At 39.4% G+C, this 27,884-nt stretch overlaps 2 protein-coding genes across 4 annotated transcripts in view; one reads left to right on the forward strand and one right to left on the reverse strand.

Moving 5' to 3' along the window:
- VTI1B (vesicle transport through interaction with t-SNAREs 1B) lies at positions 1 to 27,255 on the forward strand. Of its 2 annotated transcripts, XM_040641744.1 has the most exons (6): positions 5 to 273; positions 19,708 to 19,766; positions 21,434 to 21,625; positions 23,820 to 23,993; positions 25,437 to 25,498; positions 26,923 to 27,255. In XM_040641744.1, the coding sequence occupies exons 1-6, from the start codon at positions 159 to 161 to the stop codon at positions 27,017 to 27,019; spliced, it is 699 nt and encodes a 232-aa protein (XP_040497678.1). In that variant the 5' UTR covers positions 5 to 158; the 3' UTR covers positions 27,020 to 27,255. The 2 variants fall into 2 exon arrangements, with proteins under 2 accessions (XP_040497679.1, XP_040497678.1); XM_040641745.1 differs by lacking the exon at positions 25,437 to 25,498 and having other exon boundaries at positions 1 to 273.
- The window catches only part of ARG2 (arginase 2), a 29,772-nt gene continuing 29,097 nt past the window's right edge, over positions 27,210 to 27,884 (reverse strand). For both annotated transcript variants that reach the window (XM_008700535.2, XM_008700529.2), the window contains exon 8: positions 27,210 to 27,693. In XM_008700535.2, the coding sequence (XP_008698757.1) occupies positions 27,488 to 27,693 (206 nt within the window). In that variant the 3' untranslated portion in view covers positions 27,210 to 27,487. The remainder of the gene's footprint in view (positions 27,694 to 27,884) is intronic.

Here is a 27,884-nt window from a genome sequence, read left to right on the forward strand (position 1 = left end):
CTCGGGAGGACCCCGCCGCGGCCCCGGAAGCGCCTAGTCCCCGGCGGCGGTGGCGGCGGTCGCCGTGATGCCTGCGGGGCTGGGAGGCTGACCGCCGGCGTAGGAGCGGGCCCAGTGCCCCAAATCTCGGTGGCCGGTGCTGGAGTGCGGCCTGCGCCATGGCCACCTCCGCCGCCTCCTCAGAGCATTTCGAGAAACTTCACGAGATCTTCCGCGGCCTCCATGAAGACCTGCGAGGGGTGCCGGAAAGGCTCCTGGGGATGGCAGGGACAGGTGAGGCGAGGGCGGGACGAGCCGTGGGGAACTCGGCCCCGCGGGAGCCCAGGGAATAAGAGCCACCCCCCCCCCTTCTCCTGGACCCGGTCCCTCTTCCCCTCCGATGCACATTCTCAGACACGCCCCCTAGGGTTGGCTGGGTCTCGGCGCCCAGGATTTCCCTGCTGCCACTTGAGGGTGCTCGGGGATGAACCTCGGAGTGTTGTCTCCTTCTGGATCCTACTGTAGCCGTCAAAATTTTCTTGTCTCATTTTCACCGTGCCAAGAAGAGCATAGGAGCCCTTAAGTCTGCGGCCCTGTGTTTCAGTAAAACTGGTTTCTTTCATCACTGTCTGTATATTTTGTTTTATGCAATTAAAAGCATTTTCAAGAGAAGTCGATAGTTCTCACCAGACTGGCAAAGGATTCGTAGCACCAAAAGGGCTAAGAAGCCAAAGGAAAAATAACTTTGCGGTTGGTAAATTATCAGGTTGCGGGGGGGTGGGGGAGGTGGTCTGTAAAATCAGAATTGTGGGCTTAGGTGTGCTCGTCTTACGAACTTTTATGCTTAAACTGTTGTCTGTCCCTTGATTTCAAAATTCAGATTGCTGCAGGCATTTCCTCGAGAAGTTAGTTTTCCAGTTAAATCTCTAGGAAGACCTGTCAGGTTCTTTGTCACTTAGAACTAATAGATCTTGATGTCAAGGCTGGTAAGAGTTTGTTTTGTGGTTTTTTACTTAAGGGTCAGAGCTTGAGTGTTTGCTCTACGAGTTTCCTGAGGTCATGTGTCTTGAATGACTGGTGAGAATGCCAGAGAATGTTAAACGTATTTATTGAGAGAGACTACTGTGTTCGAGGCCCTCTCCTGAATGCTGGTAATATTGCAAATTATTGTGGTGAGGAGACTTACAAATCCTTGTTCTCGTGGGTAGATGATAATATGTAAATATTAAAAGGAAAGTAATGCAGGGCAAAGGAATGGAAGGGAGGACTTTAATATTAAATAGGGTGGCTGTGAAAAGCTTCTTTGAGAAGGCCGCATTTGAGCAAAGACTTGAATGAAGTAAGAAAGTAAACCATGTGAAACTTTGGGAGGACAGAATAGCATTGCAGAGGTCCTTAAGCAGAAATGAGCTTGGTAGGTTCTAGAAAGAGCAAGGAGGCCAGTGTGAAATGAGCAAAGGAGACGATGGTAGCCGATGAGGCTAAAAAGAGGTAGGCGGGGCCAGATCACGTGTGGCCGGTAGACCCTCATGAAAGATTCGCACTTTTTTCTAAACGTGATGGGATGCACCTACAGGGTATTGAACAAGAGAGTGATGGTACCTCATTTACATAGTTGAAAAATAGACCATTTCCTCAGCTCAGTGCTGAATTAAATTTTGCAGTGTTCATTTCTGGAAGGGTAAACAGTGCAAAAGGGTATTCCATTTTGAAAAATAGAAAACTGAGTTATATTCACCTTTATCATCTGCCTAACCTCCTCATTGCTGCAAAGAGGACAGTTACAAAGGTACGAATATCTACCCAAGTGCAAAATACTCATAGTTGCTGGAAACAGACTTAGTTGTTTAATGGGTAAGTAAATACAATGTACACATATCTGTAGGTTACAGTAAGAATTTCAACAGCTTTCTGTCTCTTCTCACTGCTTTGTTCATACTGGTCAATAAGTATTTGTTGAATAAATTGAATTTAGCTGAGCAAACACAATGCCTCATCTCTGAATCCTTTTTTTCTAATTCTGAGATTACTTCATACGCTTTCCAGAGCTTTAATTTCCCTCATGAATTATTAGGTTCTGAATAATGTACATAACACAGCTCTTGCATTTAACTTATGCTCTGTAATTGAACTCAATCAGTTTTCAATAAATACTTCAGAATTATTATGTATCAGTCTCTGTCCTGGGCCCTGAGGAATTTCAAGAGTTCTTGCCTTAAATGGGACCAAATTTACAACAAAGTTTTGATTGGTCCTAAAATAGTTTTGAGACCATAAAGAAAAGGCTTACTTGGGTGTTGGGGGAGGGAGGCTTTGCAGAAAGGAGAACTGAGTATAAGGGGTTGAATGGGAGTTTGCCAGATAAGGAGGAAATGGGAAGAAGCAACAACAGAATAGAAAGTTGAATACTGAAAACCATGACCGGAGCTTAGGGTATGTGCGGGGGAATAATGGTAGGTGAGCAAAGTGAGGCACAGCCAGATCGTGAAGGGACCTGTATGTTTCATTAAGACATTTGGGTTTCTCACAAGGTACTTGACATGTAAGAAGTACTCAACAAAAAGTGTTATTTATCTGTCAAATATTTATTGAGCATCTATTACCTAGCATTCCCTGAGCTAGGTGCAGAAATACAGTAGTCAAAGACATAGTCTTTGCTTCTATGAAATTTACAGTGCAGAAGAGAAAACTTAAAGCAAATATTTGTTCAACTTTCATCCATCAAATATTCACCAAACATTTACTGTAGGTCAAAAGTAAATAATTACCCAAGTATCTTTCTGTATACAATTGTGATCATTGTTGTGGATAAACAAAGTACCTATATGAAAGAAAAGACATTTGGGCTTGATATGAAGAATCAGTAAAGAATTTTAAGCAGCTAACTAATATGGTCAGATTTTATTTTAGAAGGAGAATGCTGGTGGCTGAATAGAGGATGAAGGAGAGGCATAAGGCTCTGGATATAGTGGACCATGTTAGGAGCCTTTGTGGCAATTATCTGGGTAACATGGGAATCTAGAGAGTGCTAAATCCGATTTCTGAGGCAGAGATTAACCAAACTGATTGGACATGGGGGGGTGAGAGAGAGAGAGAGAGAGATTCAAGGGTGTCCGCATTTTCTCACTTGGTCATTTGAGTGAATGATAAATATAAAAGAAACAGCCTTATTTGGGTTGTAGATGAAAACATCAGGGTGCTTATAGAATAGAGAGCATAATGTATATCCAGTCTAGCCTGACAAAGTATTTCTTCTCTTGCCATTAAAAATAACATTTATGAGGAAGATATTACGTGAATTGAGAGGCAGTATACTATAATATTTAACAGCAAGGATTCTAGAAACAGACTGCCTGGGTTCACATCCCCATCTCTTAGTAGCTGTGTGACCTTGGACAGCTTACTTCAACCTAACTAGTTTCTCTCTGCAAAATGGGGGTAAATCATAGTATTTATTTCATAAGGATTTTGTTTTGTGAAGATTAAATTAGTTAATATATGTAAAGCCTTAGAATATTGTCTGACAAGAGCCATTAGCCATTGTTACTATTGTTGGGAAATTGGATATGTTATTTAAAACATAAGAGTACCAGCTCTGTATGCAGCTATTATGTTGCTCTACTTTCACTTTTTTCCTAGAGCAATTATCTTCTAACATACTAGACACTTTATTTCTGAAGTTTATAGTATATTATTTGTCTTCCTTTCAACTAGAGCAGTGGTTTTCAAAGTGTGATCCCTGAACCACTAACATCAGCATCATCTGGGAACTCTTTAGAAATACAAATTATTGGGCCCCACCCAAGGTTTACTGAATTATCAACTGTTTTAACAGTCTGTATTAACATTCATCCAGGGGATTTCTGATTCATGTCAAGTTTGAAAGCAACCAAGCAAAAACCAGCTCTATGTTTTTTCCACATCTTTGTTAACACTTGATATTTCTTGTCTTTTGATAAGCCATCCTCTAACAAGTGTGAGGTAATATCTCGTGATTTGATTTGCATTTCCCTGATGATTATGATGTTGAGTACCTTTTCTTATACTGTTGGCCATCTGTATGACTTCTTTGGAAAAATGTCTATACAGATCTTCCACCCATTTTTTAATCAGATTGTTTGAGGTTTTTTTGCTTTTGAGTTGTATGAATTATTTATATATTTTGGATATTAATCCATTATCAGATATATGATTTGCAAATCTTTTCTCCGATTTCGTAAATTGCCTTTTTATTTTGTTGGTGGTTTCCTCTGCTGTGCAAAAGCTTTTTAGTTTGATGTAGTCCCACTTGTTTATTTTTGCTTTTGTTACCTTTTGGTTGTCAAATCCAAAAATCATCACCAAGGGGCGCCTGGGTGGCACAGTGGTTAAGCGTCTGCCTTCGGCTCAGGGCGTGATCCCGACATTATGGGATCAAGCCCCACATCAGGCTCCTCTGCTATGAGCCTGCTTCTTCCTCTCCCACTCCCCCTGCTTATGTTCCCTCTCTCGCTGGCTGTCTCTATCTCTGTTGAATAAATAAATAAATAATCTTTAAAAAAAAAATTATCACCAAGACTGATGTCAAGGAACTCTTGTGTTTTCTTCTAGTTTTATGGTTTCAGATCTTACATTCAAGTCTTTGGTCCATTTTGAGTTAATTTTTGAATATGGTGTAATATAGTGGTCCATTTCCCTTCTTTTGCATTTTTTCTGTAAAGTTTTCCCAAAACTGTTCATTGAAGAGATTGCCTTTTCCTGTGAGGTAACAAATATATATAGATATATTGGTCTCTGTTCCTGGTTCCTGCACAGAGCTCCTAAAATCCTTGTCATTTCCTAAGTCATAAGAACACGAGGAGCATCTGTTGTTCTAATGAGATGACTCTGAATGGCCTCCTGGATGGGGACTGGTCACCAGAAAGACCAACCAATGATCAGAAGTTTGGATTTTCAGCCCTACCCCTTGTCCTCCAGAGACGGAAGAGGAGCTGAAAATGGAGTTACTAATTGATCATGCCTATGTGAGGAAGCCTTCATAAAATCCCTGTAGTATATGGGGTTCGGGGAGCTTCCCGGTGGGTGAACATATCCATACCTGCAGGGTGATGTACCCCAGCTCCACAGGAACAGAAACTCCTGCACTCAGGACCCTCCCAGACCTCCCCCTGTGTATCTCTTGTTCATCTGTATTCTTTGTCATAACCCTTAATAAGTTGGTAACTATAAGTAAGCATTTCCCTGAATTCTGTGAGCATATCTAACAAGTTAATTGAATCTGAGGAGAGAGTCATAAGAACCATCAATTTGTAGCCAAATTGGACAGAAGTTGTGGGTAACCTGGGGACCTACTACTCGTGACTGACATTTAAAGTGTGTGTTTGAAGTGGGGGGCAGTCTTGTGAGACTGTACCCTTAACCTGTGTAATCTGTTGCTTTCTTCATGTAGATAGTGTCCGAATTGAGTTGAACCGTGGACACCCAGTTGGTGTTGCAGGGAATTGTTTGGTGTGGAGAAAAACTTCCATACATTTGGTGACCAGAAGTGAAGTGTTCTATATGAGTAGTAAAGGGGAAACACAAGAAACACACACACAGGAGGAAGGACTGGGTTTTTTTCTATACAGGAGAGAAAGACGAAGGGGAAAGACTGGGTTTTCCTAAGAGTTCCCCATTGTATATTCTTGATTCCTTTATTGTAAGTTAATTGACCATGTGTGTGTATGTTTATTTCTGGGCTCTGTATTCTGTTTCATTGATTTTTGCATCTGTTTTTGTTCCAGTACCATACTGTTCTGTTTACTGTAGCTTTGTAATATCAGGAAGCGTGGTACTTCCAGCTTTGTTCCAATTGGGGTCTTTTGTGGTTCCATAAAAATTTTTGAATCGATTGTTTTATTTCTGTGAGAAATGCTGTTGGAATTTTGATAGGGATTGCAGAGTCTGTAGATTGCTTTGGGTAGTATGCACCTTTTAACAGTACTCGTTTTTCCAACCCATTAGCATGGAATATCTTTCCACTGATTTGTGTCTTCAGTTTCACCAGTGGCTTATAGATTTCAGTGTATATGTCTTTAACTTCCTTGGTTAAATTTAGTGTTTTATTCTTTTTTTTTTTTTTTAAGATTTTATTTATTTATTTATTTGAGAGAGTGAGCAAGATTTTATTTATTTATTTATTTGAGAGAGTGAGCAGTGTATATGTCTTTAACTTCCTTGGTTAAATTTAGTGTTTTATTCTTTTTTTTTTTTAAGATTTTATTTATTTGAGAGAGCAAGCAAGATTTTATTTATTTATTTATTTATTTATTTGACAGAGTGAGCAGTGTATATGTCTTTAACTTCCTTGGTTAAATTTAGTGTTTTATTCTTTTTTTTTTTTTAAGATTTTATTTATTTATTTATTTATTTGAGAGAGTGAGCAAGAGAGCAGGCTCCCTAGTGTCTTATTCTTTTTGTTGCAATTGTAAATGGCTTTGTTTTCTTAATTTCTCCTTTTGATAGTTTATTATTAGTGTATAGAAATGCAATCAATTTTTGTATATCGATTTTGTATCCTCCAGCTTACTGAATTTGTTTATTAAGTCTCTTTTTTTGGTGGAGTTTTCAGGGTTTTCTATGTATAATATGCCACGTGCACGCACATATTAAGCAGACTCCATGCTGAGCTCAGCGCTGAGCGCAGAGCCCAAGGTGGGGCTCCATCCCACAAACCTGGAGATCACGACCTGAGCTGAAACCAAGAGTCAGTTTGCCCAACTGACTGGGCCACTGAGGTGCCTCTTCATCACTTTTAAAATGGGTATCTACACCTATTAAAACAAAGGATAGGATAACAGATGAAATGTGTCCCTTTTTGGGAAGTTTGTATGCAATGACAGTCCGTTAGCATATGTGATTAATTATTAATCCATTTAATATATTAAGCACAGCCATAATTTCTAGTTTTAGTTTTGCTTCAAGGTCTCTTGAAGTACTTCAGAATGCTGTAAATTATTATCCAGATATACAATAAATGCCTATCATCGTGTTCTAGTTTTGGTTTCATAGCACCTGAAGGCAGCTCCAAATGTATTGACGAGTGTTGTAAAATTATTGAAAGCTTTCCATTGTAATTCACTCAAATTTTAGTATGTGTCCACGGGACCCCATTATTTTGGGAACCAGCAAAAATAATCACCATGGATAATCATATGCAACTGGTTGGTAAACACCAGTTACTCATTGACTGGAGAATTAGTTTTTCTAACACTCTTCATATTTTTTGGTGAATTTTGTTTTTGCTCTTAGTTCTCTCCCGGATAGTTAATGGTAGTTACTATTTATGAAACTCTTAATATGCCTAGCATTTACTAAGTGCTTATTAATGTGTGTTATCTTTTAACCCTTTCAGACGACCCTACAAGGTCAGTACTGTTATATTTCTTTCTTACAGATAAGGAAACAGGCTTAGAGGGATCTAATACATATCTTGTTTTATTGCTCTTCACTTTATTGCATTTCACTTTATTGTGCCTCTCAAATATTGCATTTTTTACAAACTGAAGATTTATAGCAACCCTGTATTGAGCAAACTTACTAGCACCATTATTCCAACAGCATTTGGTCACTTCATGTCTCACATTCTCACAATACTTCAAACTTAAATTAGGCCAATTAATAACCCTACACTGGCCTCTTAGTGTTCAAATGAAAAGAGGAGTTGCACATCTCTCACTCTAAATCAAAGACTCAATCAAGCTTAGTGTAAGTAAGGCATATCGAAAGCTGAGGTAGGCCAAAAACCTGGGCCTCTTGACCAAAGAGTTAACCAAGTTGTAAATGCAAAGGGAAAAGCTTTGAAGGAAATTAAAAGCGCTGCTCCAGTGAACACACAAATGATAAGCAAAATAGCTTTAAGATCAGACTAGCCATAACCTTATCTTGAGTCAAAGCCTAATCCAGAGCAAGGCCCTAACTCTTCAATTCTGTGAAGCCTGAGACAGGTGAAGAAGCTGCAGAAGAAAAGTCTGAAACTAGCAGGGGTTGGTTCATGAGGTTTAAGGAAAGAAACCGCCGCCATAACATCAAAGTGCAGGGTGAAGCCCCGCGTGCTGATGTAAAAGCTACAGCAAGTTATCCAGAAGATCTAGCTAAGATAATGAAGGTGGCTGCACTAAACAACAGATTTTCAGTGTAGACAAAATAACCATATAGAATTTTCATAGCTAGAGAGGAGAAGTTAATGCCTGGCTTCGAAGCCTCAAAGGACAGGCTGACTCTCTTGTTAGGGGCTAATGTAGATGGTGACTTTAAGTTGAAGCCAATGCTCATGGACCATTCCAGTAATCCTAGGGCCCTTAAGAATTATGCCAAATCTATTCTGCCCATGCTCTGTGAGTGGGACAACAGAGCCTAGGTGACAGCACATCTGTCTACAACATGGTTTACTAAATATTTTATTTTTATTTTTTTATTTATTTTCTTTTTTTTTTTTTTTTGTTTAAAGATTTTATGTATTTATTTGACAGACAGCCAGTGAGAGAGGGAACACAGGGGGAGTGGGAGAGGAAGAAGCAGTCTCCCAGTGGAGGAGCCCGATGTGGGGCTCGATCCCAGGAACCTGAGATCACGCCCCGAGCCGAAGGCAGATGCCTAATGACTGAGCCACCCAGGCGCCCCTACTGAATATTTTAAACCCACTGTTGAGACCTACTGCTCAGAAGAATGGACTCTTCAAAATATTACTGCTCATTGATGGTGTACATGGTCACCCAGGAGCTCTTTGATGGAGAAGTATAATGAAATGAATGTTTTTCATGCCTGCTAACACAACATCCGTTCTTCGCCCATGGATCAAGAAGAAACTTTGATTTTCAAGTCTTATTATTTAAGAAATACAGGGGTGCTTGGATGGCACAGTTGGTTAAGTGTCCAACTCTTGGTTTTGGCTCAGGTCGTGATCTCAGGGTTGTGGGATCGAGCCCTGCTTCAGTCTCTGTGCTCAGTGCAGAGTCTGCTTAAAATTCTGTCTCTTCTCAGACACAAGCATAGGATGGGGTAACTGGGTGATGGACATTAAGGAGGGCACGTGATGTAATGAGCACTGGGTATTACATAAGACTGATGGATCACTGACCTCTGCCTCTGAAACTAATAATACATTATATGTTAATTGAATTTAAAGATTTTATGTATTTATTTGAGAGAGAGAGAGACAACATGAGCAGAGGGAAGAGGCAGAGGGAGAAGCAGGCTCCCAGGGAGCCCGATGCGAGACTTGATCCTAGGACTCTGGGATCATGACCTGAGCTGAAGGCAGTTGCTTAACCAGCTGAGCCACCCAAGCACCCTGCTAACTGAATTTAAATAAAAATAAATAAATTTTAAAAAATTCTCTGTTTCCCCCTGTCTCTCCCTCACGCTTGCTCTCTCTCAAAATAAATAAATCTTAAAAAAAAAAAAAAAAGGAAATACATTCCATAAGTCTATATCTGCCATAGGTAATGATTCCTTTGACAGATCTGAGCATAGTAAATTGAAAACCTTCTGGAAAGGATTCACCATTCCTGATGCGGTTAAGAACATTCATGATTCAAAGGAAGAGGTAAAAATAACAACTTTAATGGGAGTTTTGAAGAAGTTGATTTTAACTGACTTTGAGGGGTTCGAGACTTCAGTGGAGTGCGTAACTACAAATATGATGAAAACAGCAAGAGAACTGGAAGGAGAAGTGGAGCCTGAAGATGGGACTGAATTGCTGCGATCTCATGATCAGACTTTAACTGAGGAGCGGCTTATGGATGAGCAAAGAAAGTGGTTTCTTGAGATGAAATCTACTCCTGGTGAAGATGCTGTGAAGATTGTTGAAATGACAGCAAACGGTTTAGAATATTACGTGAACTTAGTTGATAAAGCAGTGCAGGATATGAAGTGATTGACTCCAGTTTTGAAAGAAGTTCTGCCGTGGGTGAAATGCTATCAAACAGCTTCACATGCTACTGAGAAATTGTTCATGAAAGGAGTCGTCCATCGGTGCAGCAAATTTCATTGTTGTCTTATTTTAAGAGATTGCCACAGCCACCTGGACGGCCAGCAGCCACCACCCTGATGAGTCAGCAGCCATCAGCATCCAGACGAGACCCTCTACCAATGAAAAGATGACGACTCAGTGAAACTGTATTTTCAGCTATAAAGTATTTGTAAGTTAAGGTATGCACATTTTTTAAGACATAATGCTATCTCACACTTAATAGAGTACAGCGTAGTGTAAACATAGCTTTTATATGCATGGAGAAACCAAAAATTCATTTGACTTGCTTTATTGTGTTATTCACTGTGGTGGTCTGGAACCACACCCACACTATCTCCAGGGTACGCCTGTGCTTTTACCTTCCATATAGTTTGAGATAGGTAAACTACTGTGGTCTACAAATAGAGGCTGTAGGTCCTAGAAATGCCACAGTGGGGCGCCAAAAACAAATTAACTACATGATCCTGGCGAAACTGGTTATTTCCATAGCTCTAATGGGTCAAGGTTAGTCATTCTTGGGTTGGTAAATCAAATCACTCATAAGGAAGAGAGACTGCCACTTTAGTTAAACATTAAGGTAGGCTTTCTCTAGCTATTTCAGAGCTGACTCTTTCATGGTGCCGCCATCCACGCAATTTACCAGTTAGTCTCAGAGTGAGTCACTTCCATGTGACTGATTCAGGAAGGCATATGGGGTGGGGGATAGTGTTTGAAATGGCTCACTCTTATTTTTGGTGCCCATTCTACTCAGTACACAGTTCTGCAATTTTGTAGTTAACTGTGGTGTTAACTCTAACTAAAAAATTAAAAGGTCTGAACAGATTTTACCTGTTGCTGATGACTATTCCCTGGGAGCACAAAAATGCCCCTCAGTGCTATAATGTACAGAAGCCTTGGATTAGGAGTCAGGAGACTTGCATTCTAGAACTAGTTATCACCACACATTTGCTCCTCCTATGACCTTGAGAAAGGCAGTTTCTCCAGGCTCTAGTTTCCTCAACTGTAAAATGAGAAGGTTCCATTAGATCATCTCTGAGATCCATTTCCACTCTTAACATTCATCAATTTCACAATTCTGAGACTAAAGTATAAAGAAGCACCTACTGGGGCACCTGGGTGGCTCAGTCATTAAGCGTCTGCCTTCGGCTCAGGGCGTGATCCCGGAGTTCTGGGATCGAGCCCCATATCAGGCTTCTCCGCTGGGAGCCTGCTTCTTCCTCTCCCGCTCCCCCTGCTTGTGTTCCCTCTCTCGCTGGCTGTCTCTCTCTGTCAAATAAATAAATAATATCTTTAAAAAAAAAAAGAAGCAGCACCTACTGATACCTCTCAGTTGGGTAGAGTTCAGCCTCTTTTGAACCTTTAACTATCTTCCTCCCTGGCTTCATCATCAGAAGGGAGAATTTCAGAGGCTTTTTTTTTTTAAACCTTAGGATTCCATAAAGGATCTCATAATGTGGTGAAATTCTTAAAATTGTTTTCAAAGGGAGCGTATTTCTTGTAAAAGTATACAGGCTGTAGAGCACTCCTCAGAGAAGGTATGCCTTATGAAATTAGGGAGAGAGTAGGGTATCCCCATTCCAAAACAACTGAGTAACAGAATCATGGAGAGAAGTTAGTGAAAGGATCAAGATTCTGTGAGCCATTCTTTGCCCCCTACTCTTATTTACGTAACCACATTCTTTGAATCATTCTAGAGTTAGCCTCTTAAAAATGCAGATTTTCCTATCTTTAGCAAAGGAGGACTAAAGAAGGAAACTTTATGACCAACAGTTGTAGAAAAATCAAAGCTAGAATAGGTAGAATATTTCTTGAGCGTGTTTCGAGTGTGGAGATGTGCCTATTCGGAGGAGTGGTGACACTCAGTGACAGATTGTTACAGAGTAACATGATCTCTCTCCATGGAAGTAGCCATTCTTGACTGCAGATATTATTTCACTGCTCATGGCTGAAAACACTACTCAGGGATAATGACAGCTGCTTTTGTGCTTCAGTTACACCGTGGATGGTCAAGATGCAGGTCATTTGTCATGGTCACTTTCTCCTATTTAAAACAAAACCTCTCGGTTTTGTGAGTGGTGTAGAGTGAGAAATAGTTCACTTGGAGCGTCTTGTGTGTCTTAAGGGAATGTCACATAACAATGAAGGAGGTATAGTAAAGGGTGCATTGTCATTTGCTCTTGCGGGCAGTGGTAGCATCGAAGGAACACCCTATCAGGTTTAGAGTTCTAGAAGCTATGGGATTTATAAAAGAAAAAGTAATTCCCTCTTCTGGAGGAGCTTGATCTCCAGTTGCAAATATAGAATGTACACATCCAGAATGGGTCATGATCACTTAGAAAGCAGCAGACAACTGACATGATAGATGCTGTTGTAATTAACAAAATGTAAATCCATATAAAGCATTACAGTGTATTACATCTTATATGGGATTGCGTTCTGATGCAAAGATGAAAACCAGGGTAAGGAAAATTAGGCAAGAAAATCTGAGAACAGCATATTGAATACCCACATGCCATCCCTCCATAAGCCCAACTCAGCTGTTTTCTTTGGCATTGAGTAAAATTGCTCTTCTTTCAGTTGATGAAGTGCTGGCTTGTATTTAGGAGTCACAATGAATGAAAAATAATATAGCTTTAAAAGACCATGTCCACATACACATGATACAGCGTGGATGAACCTTGAGGACATCATGCTAAGTGAAATAAGCCAGACATAAAAGGACAAATATTTTATGAATCCTCTTCTAGGAGATACCTACCCTAATCAAATTCATAGATACAGAGAGTAAAATGGTGGTTGCCAGAATCTGGGGGAATAGGAAGTGGAGGATTAGTTTTCATTGGGTATGGAGTTTCAGTTTGGGTGGCGAAAAGGTTCTGGAGATGGGGTAGTGTTGATGCTTGCACAACAGTGTGAACGTACTTACTGCCACTTAGCTGTATACTTAAACATGGGCAAAATGGTCAAAAATATAAATTTTACCAAAATAAAAAAAAAAATGACTGTATCCCTAGATTGTAAAGGTAATTCCAAAAGGTGAACTCAAAAAAACAATGTAAGCAGTGGTAACTTCTTGGTAATAAGTAGGTTGATTATATGTAGATTTTCAGAGAGAATATTCATTTGGATACACACATTTTTAGAACTCAAACTGCTCATAAGTAGGGCTAATTTTTGCTTGTTACATATGAAGGGATGACCTGCCTCCTGTTTTATAACTAAGGAAGGAGGTCAGGTCCCAAAGAGATGAATTATTATCCAGGGTTACATGTTGAGTCAACCCCAAGGAAAGGTCCAAAATCTAACCCCCTTTTCTCACCAGCGGTTCCCTCTTACACAAATGTTTTCCAGATGATATCATGCCAGTTACTCCCTTCATCATTTTTGCCTTGTCCAAGTACCATGTTTACTGTTACTTAATGGTTTTCTCTATATCAACTTATAAAATACATTTACTTAATATATAGTTATTTTAAAAGGAAATTTTACATTACCACTTTAAATGGAAAATCTTTTTTTTTAGTTTGAAGTATTTGAGTGTTTATATAAATTTCAATTCTCCAGAAATTGCTACTTAGCTTAATTTTTTTTTTAAGATTTTTATTTTATTGGACAGAGAGAGAGCATGAGCACAAGCAGGGGGTCTGTAGAGGGAGAGGGAGAAGCAGGCTCTCCTTTGAGCAGGGAGCCCAACTCAAGGCTTGATCCCAGGACCGCGGGATCATGACCTGAGCCAAAGGCAGACGCTTAACCGACTGAGCCACGAAAGCACTCTAGTTTTTTAAAATTTATTTTTATTTTGGCTTTTTTTGATGTATAATTAACATAACAGTGTTGTATTAGTATACAATATAATGATTCAATAATTCTGTATGTTATTCAGTGCTTGTCAAGAGCACTTAATCCCCTTTATCTATTTTACCCATCCTCCTGTCTCCCTCCCCTCTAGCAGCCATCAGTTTCTTCTCTGTATTTAAGAATCTCTGGTCTTTGTCTTTGTCTCTTTTTTATTTTGTTCATTTGTTTCTTAAATTCCAAAATATGAGTAAAATCATATTTGTGAGGGTACCTGGGTGGCTCAGTGGGTTAAGCGTCTGCCTTTGGCTCGGGTCATGATCCCTGGGTCCAGGGATTGAGCCCCCGCCCCCCCCTGCTCAGCAGGGAGTCTGCTTCTTCCTTTCCCCCACCCTCCCTCCTGGTCGTTCGTGTGCTCTCTCTCAAATAAATAAATAAATAAAATCTTTAAAAAAAAAATAAAGAAATCATAAGATATTTGTCTTTTGTTTTCTTACTTATTTCACTTAACATTATGCCCTCTGGATCCATCGTGTTGTCGCAAATGCTAAGAGCTCATTCTTTTTTCTTTTTATGGGTTAATAATATTCCATTTTGTATATACATATACATATAACACACACCCCACATCTTAATCCATTTATCTATAGGTGGACACTTGGGTTGCTTCTATATCTTGGTTATTGTAAATAATATTACAGTAAACGCAGGGACGCATATATCTGTTCAAATTAGTGTTTTTGTTGTTTTGGGGTATATACCCAGTAGTGGAATTACTGGATCATATGGTGATTATAAAAATGTTTTGGGGAAACTCCATACTGTTTTCCACTGGGGCTGTGCCAGTTTGCATTCCCACCTACAGTGCATGAGGATTTCTGTTTCTCCACATCCTTGCCAACACTTGTTTCTTGTGTTTTTGATTTTAGCCATTCTGACAGGTGTAAGGTGATATCTCATTGTGGTTTTGATTTACAAATCCCTGATGATTAGTGATGTTGAGTATCTTTTCATGTGTCTGTTGGCCATCTGTAGGTCTTCTTTAGAAAAATGTTTATTCAGATCCTCTGCCCATTTTTTAATTGAATTATTTGGTTTTTTGGTGTTGAGTTAGAAAAGTTCTTTATATAGTTTGGATATTAACCCCTATTGGATATATCATTTGCAGATATCTTCTCCCATTCAGTAGATTGCCTTTTTGTTTTGTTGATGGTTTACTTTGCTGTGTGAAAGCTTTTTCTTTTGTTGTGGTCCCAATAATTTCATTTTGCTTTTGTTTCACTTGCCTGAGAAAACATACTAGAAAAATGTTTTTGTGGCTGATGTAAAAGAAATTATGCTTATGTTTTCTTCTAGGAGTTTCATAGTTTCAGGTCTCGCATTTAGGTCTTTCATCTATTATTTATGTGTATGGTGTAGGAAAGGGGTTCAGTTTCAGTTGCATGTAGCTGTCTAGTTTTCCCAGCACCATTTGTTGAAGAGACGTGCCTCATTTGTTGTAGATTAATTGATCATATAAACACGGGTTTGTCTTTTCTTCTTTCTTTCTTCTGTTCCATTAATCTATGTGTCCATTTTTGTGCCAGTACCACACTATTTTATTACTGTAGCTTTGTAGTATATCTTGAAATCTGGGATTGTGATACCTCCAGCTTTGTTGTTCTTTCTCAAGATTGCTTTGGCTACTCAGGGTCTTTTGTGGTTCTATACAGATTTTAGTGTTATTTGTTCTAGTTTTTTGAAAAAATGCTGTTGGTATTTTGATAGGGACTGCATTAAATTTGTAGATTGCTTTAGGTAGTATGGACATTTTAACAATATTTGTTCTTCCAATCCATGAGCATGGAATATCTTTCCATTTGTTTCTGTCAGGTTCAGTTTCTTTTATCAGTGTTTTATAGTTGTCAGAATACAGGCCTTCACCTTGTTGGTTAAGTTTATTTCTAGGTATTTTATCATTTTTGGTGTGATTGTAAATGGGATTGTTTTCTTAATTTCTCTTTCTGCTACATTATTCGTGTATAGAAATGCAACAGATTTCTGTATATTAATTTTGTATCCTATGACTTTACTGAATTCATTTATTCTGGTAGTTTTTTGGTGGAGTCTTTAGGGTTTTCTGTATATAGAATCATGTCATCTGCAAATAGGGAATGTTTTACTTCTTCCCTACCAATTTTTATGCCTTTTATTTTATTTTGTCTGAATCCTACAACTAAAACTTCCAGTACTTTGTTGAATAAAAGTGCTAAGAGTGGACATCTTTGTCTTGTTCCTGATCTTGAAGGAAAAGCTCTCAGTTTTCACCATTAAGTCTGATGTTAGCTGTGGGTTTTTCTTATATGGTCTTTATTATGTTGAGGTATGTTCTCTCTAAACCTACATTGTTGAGAGTTTTTATCATGAACAGATGTACTTTGTCAGATGCTTTTTCTGCATCTACGGTGATCATATGGTTTTTTAAATCCTTTCTCTTATTGATGTAATATATCACGATTCATTTACAGGTATTGAACCATCCTTGAATCCCTGGAATAAATCCCACTTGATTGTGATGAATAACTTTTTAAATGTGTTGTTAGATTTGGTTTGCTAGTATTTTGTTGAGGATTTTTACATCTATGTTCTTCAGGGATATTGGCCTGTAGTTGGTTTATAGTTTTTTTATTGTTGTGTCCTTATCTGATTTAAATATCAGGGTAATGCTGAATTAGAATGGATTTGGAAGTTTTCCTTCCTTTTCTATTTTTTTGGAATAGTTTGAGAAGAATAAGTATTAACTATTCTGTAAATGTTAGGTAGAATTCACCTGTGAAGCTATCTTGCCCTGGACTTTTGTTCTTTGGGAGTTTCTTGATTACTGATTACTGATTACTGATTCAGGTTCTTTGCTGGTAATCAGTCTGTTCAAATTTTTTATTTCCTCCTGTTTCAGTTTTGGTAATTTATATGTTTCTAGGAATTTATCCATTTCTTCTAGGTTTTACAGTTTTTTGGCATGTAGTTTTTCATAATATTCTCATAATTGTATATCTCTGGTGTTGGTTGTTCATTCACCTCTCTCATTGGGATTTTGAGTCCTTTCTCTTTTTGTCTTGTTAAGTCTGTGTAGAGGTTTATCAGTTTAATTAATTTTTTTTTTTCATAGAACCAGCTCCTGGTTTCATTGATCTGGTTTTTGTTTCTATATCATTTATTTCTGCTTTAATCTTTATTATTTCCTTCCTTTTGCTGATTTTAGGTTTTGTTTCTTGTTCTTTTTCTAGCTCCTTTGGGTGTAAGGCACTCTCTTGTTTTGGGGGTTTTGTTTGGGTTTGTTTTTACCTCTATTTCATTTATTTCTGTGCTGATCTTTATTATTTCCTTCCTTTTGCTGGCTTTGGTCTTTGTTCTTTCCCTGGCTCCTTTAGGTGTAACGTTAGGGTATTTCTTTGAGAGTTTTCTTATTTCCTGAGGTAGGCCTGTACTGCTATAAACTTCCCTCTTAGAACTGTTTTTGCTGCATCCCAGCAATTTTGGACCATTGTGTTTCATTGGTCTCCATGCATTTTTTTTTTATTCCAGTATAGTCAACATACAGTGTTGTATTAGTTTGAGCTGTACAATATAGTGATTCAACAATTCTTTATATTACTTACTGCTCATCATGATGTGTACTCTTAATCCCCTTCACCTATTTTCCCCATCCCCCTTCTTCCTCCCCTCTGGAAATGACCAGTTTGTTCTCTATATTTAAGCATCTGTTTGTCTCTTTTTTTTCTGTTTGTTTTTGTTTCTTCCACATATGAGTGAAATCATACGGTATAAATCTTTCTCCAACTGACTTATTTCACTTAGCATTATACCCTCTAGATCCATCCATGTTGTTGCAAATGGCAAGATTTCATTCCTTTTTTTATGGCTGAGTAATATGCCAGTGAATGTGTGACATCTTATCCATTCATCTGAGATGGACACTTGGATTGTTTCCATGTTTCTTGGCTAGTGTAAATAACACTGCAATAAACCTAGGGGTGCATATATCTTTTTGAATCAGGTTTCTGTTTTCTTTGGGCAAATAGTAGTTGATTTCCTGGGTCATAAGGTAGTTCTATTCTTAACTTTTTGAGGAAGCTCCATACTGTTTCCCACAGTGGCTGCACCAGTTTGCATTCCCACCAACAGTGCATGAGGGTTCCTTTGTCTCCACATCCTCGCCAATGCTTGTGTCTTCATTTTTTTGATGTCTTCTTTTGATTTCTTGCATGACCCATTCATTGTTTAGTAGCATGTTATTTGGCCTCCATATAAGTGTCCTTTCCAGATTTTTTCTGTGATTGATTTCTGGTTTCGTACATTGTGTCAGAAAAGATGAATGAGGGGCACCTAGGTGGCTCAGTCGGTTAAGCGTTTGCCTTCAGCTCAGGTCATGATCCCAGGGTCCTGGGATCAAGCCCTGCATTGGGTTCCCTGCTCGGCAGGAAGCCTGCTTCTCCCTCCCCCACTCCCCCTGCTTGTGTTCCCTCTCTAGCTGTCTCTCTCTCTCTGTCAAATAAATAAATAAAATCTTAAAAAGAAAAAAGAAAAGATGAATGATACAATTTCAGTTTTTTAAAATTTATTGAGAGTTGTTTTGTGGCCTAATGTGTGATCTGTCGGGGAGAATTTTCCATGTGCACTTGCAAGGAATGTGTATTGAACTGTTTTTGGATGGAATTTTATATATATATATATGTGTGTGTGTGTGTGTATACCCATATATACATATATACACACATATATACATATATACACACATACATGTATATATACATATGTATGTATACATATACATAAAAATCTGTTAGGTGGAAAATCTTTCAAATCTAAACGATCAGCAAAATACAGTGGAGGCAATACGATGCCGTTTTAGTTAAATGTTACTGCTTGGCAGCTGAAGCCTATTCTATTTTTGTTTAAAGAAGAAATTAATAATTTTTAAGTATTAAAGACATACTAGTTGGTTAAGCATATAAAGACAAAATGACAAGATGCAAAAACGATTGAAACAGAATTGAAAGGGGAATGACTTTCTCACTGTGAGTCAGTGGTATTTGCGTTGTTTTACATATTACTGCGAGTGGGTATGGCCAAGAAATATGTACCATACCATGCACTCTCCCTAGCAAGCAGAGGTGAATTTTGAATTTGTTTTGCAGAAAAGCGGTGGATAAAGATTAATATGGAGAAGTGTTTCACAGTGGAGGTAAAAGTGGGGACAGGGATTTCAGAGTCAGCATTCCTAAACATTCTTATTGATGAAGGTGCTCCTGACCCCTTAGGGGAAAATCAATCAACAGCAATTGACTTAGGCCTGTAGTGTTTCTTAGTAGGATAATACTGACCTTTGGGGCCAGATAATTGTCACGCAAGAGTGTCCCAAGCATGGATATTTTTGTTCCCTGGGCACTAAATGCCATTCATAATACCCACCCTCTCCCCTCCCCCATCATTGTGATAACAAGTTCCAGTACATTTCTAAATGCTTTTTAGGGGTGTCCGGGTGGCTCAGTTGGTTAAGCTTTTGACTCGTGATTTCGGCTCAGGTCATAATCTCAGGACTGTGAGATCCGGATCCACCCCACATCATGCTCATGCTGGGTGTGGAATCTGCTTAAGAGTCTCTCTCTCTCTCTCCCTCTCTTCCTCTCCCCCTCACCCCTCCTTCCCCCTCCTCTCCCCCTCACCCCTCCTTCCCCCTCCTCTCCCCCCCTTCTCCTCACCCCACCCCAGCTCACGTGTACTTGAGCTCGCTCTCTTTAAAAAAAAAAAGTAAAAAATGTTAAGTATTTTATTTTAGAGATGATTAAGTACGACTAGCCCCATCAGGGGAGGGTTGGGCAGTTTATTCTAAGCAGAGGAAATGACCTCTACAAATATATGAAAACAGGACTGAGCACTTGAAACTTGTCTGTCTTTTCCAGAAGAGAAGAAGAAGCTGATCAGAGATTTTGATGAAAAGCAACAGGAAGCAAATGAAACGGTGAGAACAGGGAGCAAATCCTTACTTCTTCTACCTGGAGTTAGTCTTTTCCAGAAGTAACGCTTATTACCTGATCGCAGATTAACTGTTCCTGTCTGTTGGTCTTGATTTTGGTTATTTCTTACTAAATGAGGGCAGTTGATGGGGTGAGTGATGAGGGAGTTTGACAAACACAAATGGATAAAGCTTGGATACTCTCTTAAACTGAGTCTTTGATATAATACATTCCTGATATGAGTAGTAAGGGCATTGTCAAACCTTAACGTGGGTGATCTTTTAAAATTTCATTTAGGGGGACCTGGGTGGCTCAGTTCGTTAAGCATCTGACCCTTGGTTTCATTTGGGGTCATGATCTCATGGATCATGGGACTGGACTGCATCAGGCTCGTACTCAGTGGGGGGTCTGCTTGAAGATTCTCTCCCTCTGCTCCCCCCATGCCTGCTCTCTAAAATGAATAAATCTTTAAAAAAAAAATAAAATTGGGAGCACCTGGGTGGCTCAAGCAGTTAAGCATCAGCCTCTGGCTCAGGTCATGATCTCAGGGTCTGGAATCAAGCCCTATGCGAGGCTCCCTGCTCAGTAGGGAGTCTGCTTCTCCCTCTCTCTCTGCCACTCCTCCTGCTTATGTTCTCTCTCTCTCTCTCTCTCTCTCTCTCAAATGAATAAAATCTTTAGAAAAATAAAAAATAAAATTTCATTTAAAAAGCTGGCTATTGGGGTGCCTGGGTGGCTTAGTTGGGTGTCCGACTCTTGATTTCGGCTCAGGTCATGATCTCAGGGTCATGGGATCGAGTCCCAGTTGGCTCGTGCTGGGCATGGAGCCTGCTTGGGATTCTCTCTCTCCCTCTCCCCCACATTCTGTTTCTCTCTGTCTCAAAAATAAAAGCTGGCCGTTAAAATCAGCTATTCTTCTTTGTTAAACTTGTTAAGTCACAAAAAAATGTACCTCAGAAGCAGTTGTAGCCACATTCCCTTCTGTTTTAAAAGACCTCTACAAAGACATTAGCAAAATTAACCAATCCAACTCTGGCCATCCCAGGCGGATGAAAATAATTCATGACCTCTTATGGACATGTCTGGGTGTTACATTTTACTTACCCAATAAAATGGAAATCTGATTTGGACCCCTGGTTATCTAGGACATGGAGACAAATGACTGATTTTCAGAAAGAGGAGGAAGGAAGAACCTCGATGCCATACCCCTATCAGTTAAGTGCTCATGATAGCACTTGAACCATAACAAATCAAAAATTTGATACACCAAAAAGGGAATTTGAAGATTTGTATAATCTTGAGCAGATTTCTTCAATTCTTATATAGGAAATAAAAGTAGCATCTCTTACCTTATTCAGGACAGCAAAGATTAAATGAGGATTAAATGAGATAATGTATATAAAAATGTTTAATAGGAAATAAGGTGCTTGTTAGTTTTTTTCACTTATTCATCACATACTTTTTGAATGCCTATCCTCTGCATGCTAGGCGCTGTGGCAGGCACTCAGAGAAACAAGGTCAGCATGTCACATGTGATCCCTGCCTTCGTGGAACATGTGGTCGAGTACTTACTTGCAGTTGTTTGTGGTTTGATTAGTCCAAGCTAGGCATACGCCCAGATGAGAGAGGAAAAAACCCCAGCCCATCTGCTCACTACTTTCTGCCCTCCTAGCTGGCAGAGATGGAAGAGGAACTACGTTATGCACCTCTATCTTTCCATAACCCTATGATGTCTAAGCTTCGAACCTACCGGAAGGACCTTGCCAAACTCCATCGAGAAGTGAGAAGCATACCTTTGACAGCCACACCTGGGGGCCGAGGAGACATGAAATATGGCTTATATGCTGTAGAGAATGAGCATTTGGTAAGCTTCAGCTGTTTTTTTCTGCTTAAGGGCTTGTGGCACAAAAATTAGCCATGTTGTAGAGTGCAATTTATGTTATCAGTGCACAGTAGACTCTTCTCCCCTCCTGTTTCCTGCAGCCAGCTCACCTTCTCCTCTTGGGTAAGCACCTCTACTGTATCTAATGCACATCTTTCCAAACCATGCTACTTTAGATTTCTTCATGTCTTTTATAAAATAGTGCTTGGTATTTAGCAGAGGAACACAAGTGTTACCTGTTCTTATTGTATGCGGACTTGGTATTCTGACCCATTGATCCAGTTTTTCACATATGCTCAAAAAATTCAGTTAGGTTTTTAATTTATCCAGGGTATTGTTACACATTAACCCAAGCTTTCCTTTACATTTATATTAAGATGGCCCAACAGTGGAGACATAGTAGAGAAGACAGGATGCTTCTCAGGAGGGACCTAACGGCTCATTCTATTGTAATGGAAGGTTAGCCAGACTGCCTTTCTAGACTCCAGTATTCTGATTTATAAAAATTAGACTGACAAATTGAAAATCTATATTCTGAAACTAGGGAAGCTGGATAAAGGAATACAAGTTCACAAAGATTAAATGTAATGCGTTGCATTTGGTATTATACTCCACTGTACAAAGTAGAAATGGCCTGGCAAGTGGCCCGGCAAGTAGCGTGGGAGAGAAATGGACAGGAGCCCACAAGTATGGACTCATGTATGTAGAAAGGCTAATAGTGCAGTGTTAAACCATCCTGTTTCATGATGCATCCTGATAATGGTTCAAAAGACATTCAGATGATACTGGCCTGACACTGCTGATGTCAAAACTAGAGAGAATGATATAAACTTTTCAAAATTCAGTTGTGGAGAGAAACTGGGAAAAGGCAGGCAGGTGAAGCTTGTTCAAGTAAGATGAGAGGTATAAAGTGACTTTGGGTATTTGTTACCAAAAAACAAAAACAAAAAAGGGGAGGTAAAGCCAAACAATAATTTGCTTTAAAGTTACTAGTTTCAGAAATTATAAGGACAGTTTAGATACACATACCACCTTCAGTGGCATTATTGTTCCAAACCTGGGGTTGATATATATGATCTTACATTTTATATGTTTTTCCTGCTCTTCACTCTAATCAGTTAAAAAATCCCCGTCTTTTATTTTTAAAAAGCCTTATTCCTGCTTCTTTTAAGCTAAAGTAACTGGGGTTGGTTTATTTCAGTGTCATTCAGTGGTTCCATCATCCACTGGTCTGTATACTGTATATGAAAAGACTTGTGACTTACCTGGAAACTCAATATTTTGGTTTCTTGATGGTGGTATCTAGTGCTAGTAGTCACCGGTTTGGTAATAGGCCCTGTGAACCAATCCCTTTCTGAGTGTGTGTGTGTGTGTGAGTGCTTTGAATAGTGAAGAACTTAACTGTACCCATTTGTCAGTGGTTAATTCTGGCTGACAAAGGCCACTTCCGTTATCACGCCTTCTGTGCTTGAGATTATGGGTGAAGTAAAACTTTGGCAGGGATTTAGAAAATTAGGGCACTTGGGAAATTAGGGCAGCTTACTTGGCCCCTGAGAGCAGTCACCAGTGTGGCAACTTCAGAGTTTTGTTTGGCCTGAGGTGAAATTCTTTTTGGGTTTCCAAGACTGTAACCACTTAAGTGTTTTCCAAAATGTGATAGTGTTTCAGACTTCTAAGTGATTTCTGTATGTGCTGCAAATGAATAGCTTATTCATGTCAGGGTCCCTCAATCCTCAGTACCAATCAGGTGGAAGTCTTCAGTGAAGTAATCTAGACTGTGGAGTTTAGTTGGTTGGTTTGTTGCCCTGTCAACAGTTGTAGGCTAAATGCATATTCGGGTAGCTCCTGCACCCCAGATCTGGGCCACTGCCTCAGAAGTTGTTAGTTCAGACAGCACATGGAATCAGTTCAAATTCATTAAGAACACAGGGCAAATGCTCTGACGTTTTTAATTCTCTTGTCTCACTTAAGTGTACCAAGCAGTGCCATAAGAGGTCTGCGATCTTGTATTGGTAATTCTAATCTTATAGTTGGTTAGCATCTTCAAAGTCTTAAAAGTAATGAAAATTACTGCACACACTGTATCCCTTCTTACATCGGGAGGGTCACAGGGAATGTGCTGGCAATGAATTTATAATGGAAGATGTCTAATATTTCCCTTCCATGCTCCTGTCAGAACCGGCTACAGTCTCAAAGGGCATTGCTTCTGCAAGGCACTGACAGCCTGAACCGGGCCACCCAGAGTATTGAGCGTTCTCACCGGATTGCCACAGAGACTGACCAGATTGGCTCAGAAATCATAGAAGAGCTGGGGGAGCAACGTGACCAGTTGGAACGTACGAAGAGTAGAGTAAGTCTGAGCGGATAGGGGGACGTAGGTGGGCCCCTTATATCCTGATGCCTTGCCACTGCCAGAAACTACGGCAGTTCAGAATTCAGGGTTAGGACCTCTTAGATGCTTAAACTTTTCTCAGCTGAGAGACTTCTCTTGAAAGTAACTTTACCCCTTGGATTTAGAGGTCGTAGAGGCCAAAAAAAAAAAAAAAAGACTGAAGAAACCCAGTTTCTGCATTCGTGGAAGATTGTAGCCACTGCATCCTTTAATTCCTAGATTACCAACCTGAGATTTTTTTTCATATCTAGTAGGATATTATGCTGTTCTTATAAGAGCACCATTTACTTCAACAGTCCTAGTTTTTTTGTCCTTTAGAGCCAAGGCTATTTTCCACAGGTTGTAAAATAGTACTGCTGACAATTTAGAGGTTTGCTCCTGGACTATAACTTTTTTGTTACCCAAGGTAAGCTAGATGACTGTGGGAAGAAAATGGGAAATAACTTAGGCCAAATAACTCTATTAAGGGCCTCTGAAAAACACCTCGTTTCTCCCTTTCCATATATTTTAGGAATATATGGAAATTTTAAAAATTTAAAAAATTCCATAGGAATTTTAAAAATAGTACAATTTGCCAGTAGAATATTAACGTTATGAGGCAAATACAAATTGAACAACAGATACTCGCCATAAGACTTGGTTGACTTCCTCCATGTGGGGATTGGAGATTTTCTCATATATCCAAAGAGCTGCAATTCTTCATTCTTTAAAAATTCACAACTACTAAATTCAAGGTAAACTGTGGAGAAGGCAGCTTCCTTACCGACTGTGTGGTTTTTGACTTTTGAACACATCAGGTGGATTGGTTGAATTTAAAAGCCAAGGAATGAGCTGAGAGATCAACTTACTTGTGGCCCCAGGGGAATGAGTACAGATGGCAGGTGGCATCTGTTGAAATATCCCCTAGATATTACAGGCAACCAAAACGTAATTTTTTAAAAAGCTTTTAAAAGAATGACTCGCAATTCAATGTGTCTGTAAGAGGGGTAAAGAAAAAAGAACCAGATCCTAAAAGTGGTAATCCACCAGCCAACGAAAACAAAACCTCAGGAGGCTCCCCTGGAGTTTGGCTGATGAAATTCAAATCTGAAGTTGCCTCACAGTTACTGGCGAGGTACACTTGAAGCCTCTTTCTGTTTTGAGTAGCTAAGGTGAAGGATTAGTTTGGTCCCAGGAGTTCCCCACAGTAAGCCTGGGATATAATAATTCCTAAGCCTACTTGTCAAGTACTAAAGGATCTTGTCCTGTATACTCAGAGGCCATCATTCACATTGGTTTGACCACTCCATCATAACTTTTTTCAGCACACACCCTTTAATGCCCACTGTCAGTTTAGGAACATTCAAGTTCCACAGTATGTACTTTTAGAAGGGGGAAATAATTGCTATTTTCTCTTCTCAGCTGGTAAACACAAGTGAAAACTTGAGCAAAAGTCGAAAGATTCTCCGTTCAATGTCCAGAAAGTAAGTTTTAAAAATAGAGTTAAGAGAAATTTTGTGACTAAGACATTAAACAGGACTTACAGAGGTCCTGATAAAGCAAAAAGAATAAAGTATTATCTTGTCTAGTTAAATATCCCAGGACAGAATCATTTGTTAAAAGTATTTGCTGCTCTGGGGTACCTGGGTGGCTCAGTCGGTTAAGCGTCTGCCTTCTGCTTAGGTCAGGGTCCTGGGATCGAGCAGGGATCAACCCAGGGAGTCTGCTTCACCCCCCACTTATGTTCTGTTTTAAAAAATAAAGTATATGCTGCTCTGACTTGGAACAGTGGGAAATTTGTCCACTCTTAATCCCAGTTTACAGTTTTCAGAGCACATGGGAATAAGAGAGCTTCATATTCCTTGAAATATATTTGTATAAATTTGGTTAGAAAACTTTTGACTGCTGCTGCTTAGTACTTGCTTTTGGCTCTACTTGTCCTTCATGGGAGTCAGCCCCTTATCAGGGAGTTCTGTCCTGTTAGCAAAAAAGTTGACTTTTTAAAAAAAACCCTAAAGTGGGTAGTATGCACAAAACAAAACTATAACCGAGCCATGGAACTAGTAAGGGAGTGAAATTTTCCTAAACAATGGTAAATGCCTTGTCAAACAAGAGGAAGCCTTCAATTTAGAGTTAACAGGAGAACCAGAGATTGGATTCTTTATGTTAACAAAAAGTAAATTTTTGAAGCTCTTATAAAGATATCCTTTTGGAATGATAAGGGAAGAGTAATTAGTGGTATTATATTTCTGCTTTTTTCAAATAGGATTCAGTGATTTCAGAAATGGTATTTTTCAGGGCACCTGGCTGGCTCCCTTGGTAGAACATGCAACTCTTGATCTCGGGGTTGTGAGTTCGGGCCCCGTGTTGGGTGTGGAGCCTACTTTAAAAAACAAACCAAAAAAACCCAAAAAAAGCTTTTCTAGGAGAAGCTATTTATAAAAATGTATATTAAATACGAAAAATAAAACAAAAAATCTCATTTAAGTCATCTCTAGAGCCAGTGTGGGGCTCAAGCTCACGACCCTGAGATCAAGAGTTGCATGCTCTTCCAACTGAACCAGCCAGGTGCCCCTAGTAAAGCTATTTTTAAAGTGAGGAATTTACTATTTGAAGACATTTTAAAATCAAGAAACCATTTTTATGTGTTGGTATCTATTGTCCCAGTCTTTAAGATTTCTGTGAGGTAGTGTTATTCTTAAGTTAAAATTGAAAAGTTTTCAAGTTGTCACTTACCAGCTAAATGAACCTTATATATACTTACTGCTGAGTGGCTATGTGATCCAAAAAAAAAATTCAATCTGCCTCACAGCCTAGGCCACGGGGGTCAAACCCCTGAGCATTAAGAATGGAAAGAAATAAGGTCATCCAGACTTCTGACTGGTTCCTACTTTGCTGCTTTTTGTAGAGTGACAACCAACAAGCTGCTACTTTCCATCGTCATCCTACTGGAGCTGGCCATCCTAGGGGGCCTGGTTTATTACAAATTCTTTCACAAGCATTGAACTTCTACACGGAAGGGTTTGTGGACCAGAACGTGGACCCTGTGAATGAATGGTGTTAGAGATGAGATGGGGAATAAGCGTAGTGCTGCTGTGAGGTAATGTTTCGAGGATGCACTGTGTAGCCAGACCGTGGGAGGAGGGAGGGAAGACAGAACCACATAACTGTGAAGGAACAGCAACGAGACCAGTATGATATACCAACGTAATAAATGCTGTTTATGACTTCTTTAAATTTACATAGTATTCCAACATATTAATATCCTGTGAACTGGAAAAAAAAAAAACAACACAAATTTACAGTATTGGTCACCAAAATGGAGAGGGAAAGGAAACTTTACAATTGTGAGAATGCGCAGATGTTCTCATTAAGGCAATATTGACCCAGACGACCATTTAGTATGTGTCTCCTCAAATGCCTCATAATTCTGGAATGTCCTTTGTGGCAAACGTGTTAGCACACAAAATTTCCTAAATTCTCGCACGTTCTTCCCTTTCTGATTCGTCTGGTGAACTGGGAGTAGGAAGTTGGTCATAGACAATGTGCCCTCCCTCCCTTGTCTGACCAAAACTTGAAGCAATCACATCCACTGCCAGGCTAGCTGTAGCCTTGGCCTCTTCCTCTGAAGCAGCCAACTGAGGATTGACTTCAACGAGGTCCAGTGCTGACAGCAACCCTGAAAGAACAAAGTATGACAAAGCCTCAGAAGATACCCTAGCTGCTACTTTCAATGAGGGTCATCCTACTAGACAGGACAAGCCAAGGTAAAAAGTCATTTTCTATTAAAATTACCCACTGTCAGGAAGCCCCTTATACCTACCTCATCTTCTTGGGCATGAATTTAAGTTCAAACACTGTATTCTAGAG

The sequence above is a fragment of the Ursus maritimus genome, unplaced genomic scaffold (genome assembly GCF_017311325.1).
Source record: "Ursus maritimus isolate PB19 unplaced genomic scaffold, ASM1731132v1 scaffold_25, whole genome shotgun sequence".
NCBI lineage: Eukaryota > Metazoa > Chordata > Mammalia > Carnivora > Ursidae > Ursus > Ursus maritimus.

What these genes read in the sequence shown, in the direction of transcription:
- VTI1B (XM_040641744.1), top strand. Translation starts at nt 159, where the DNA reads ATGGCCACCTCCGCCGCCTCCTCAGAGCATTTCGAGAAACTTCACGAG. An exon ending in CTGTAGAGAATGAGCATTTG is followed by an intron (nt 21,626 to 23,819) that starts GTAAGCTTCAGC and finishes TGCTCCTGTCAG; the next exon opens with AACCGGCTACAGTCTCAAAG. An exon ending in TGGAACGTACGAAGAGTAGA is followed by an intron (nt 23,994 to 25,436) that starts GTAAGTCTGAGC and finishes TTCTCTTCTCAG; the next exon opens with CTGGTAAACACAAGTGAAAA.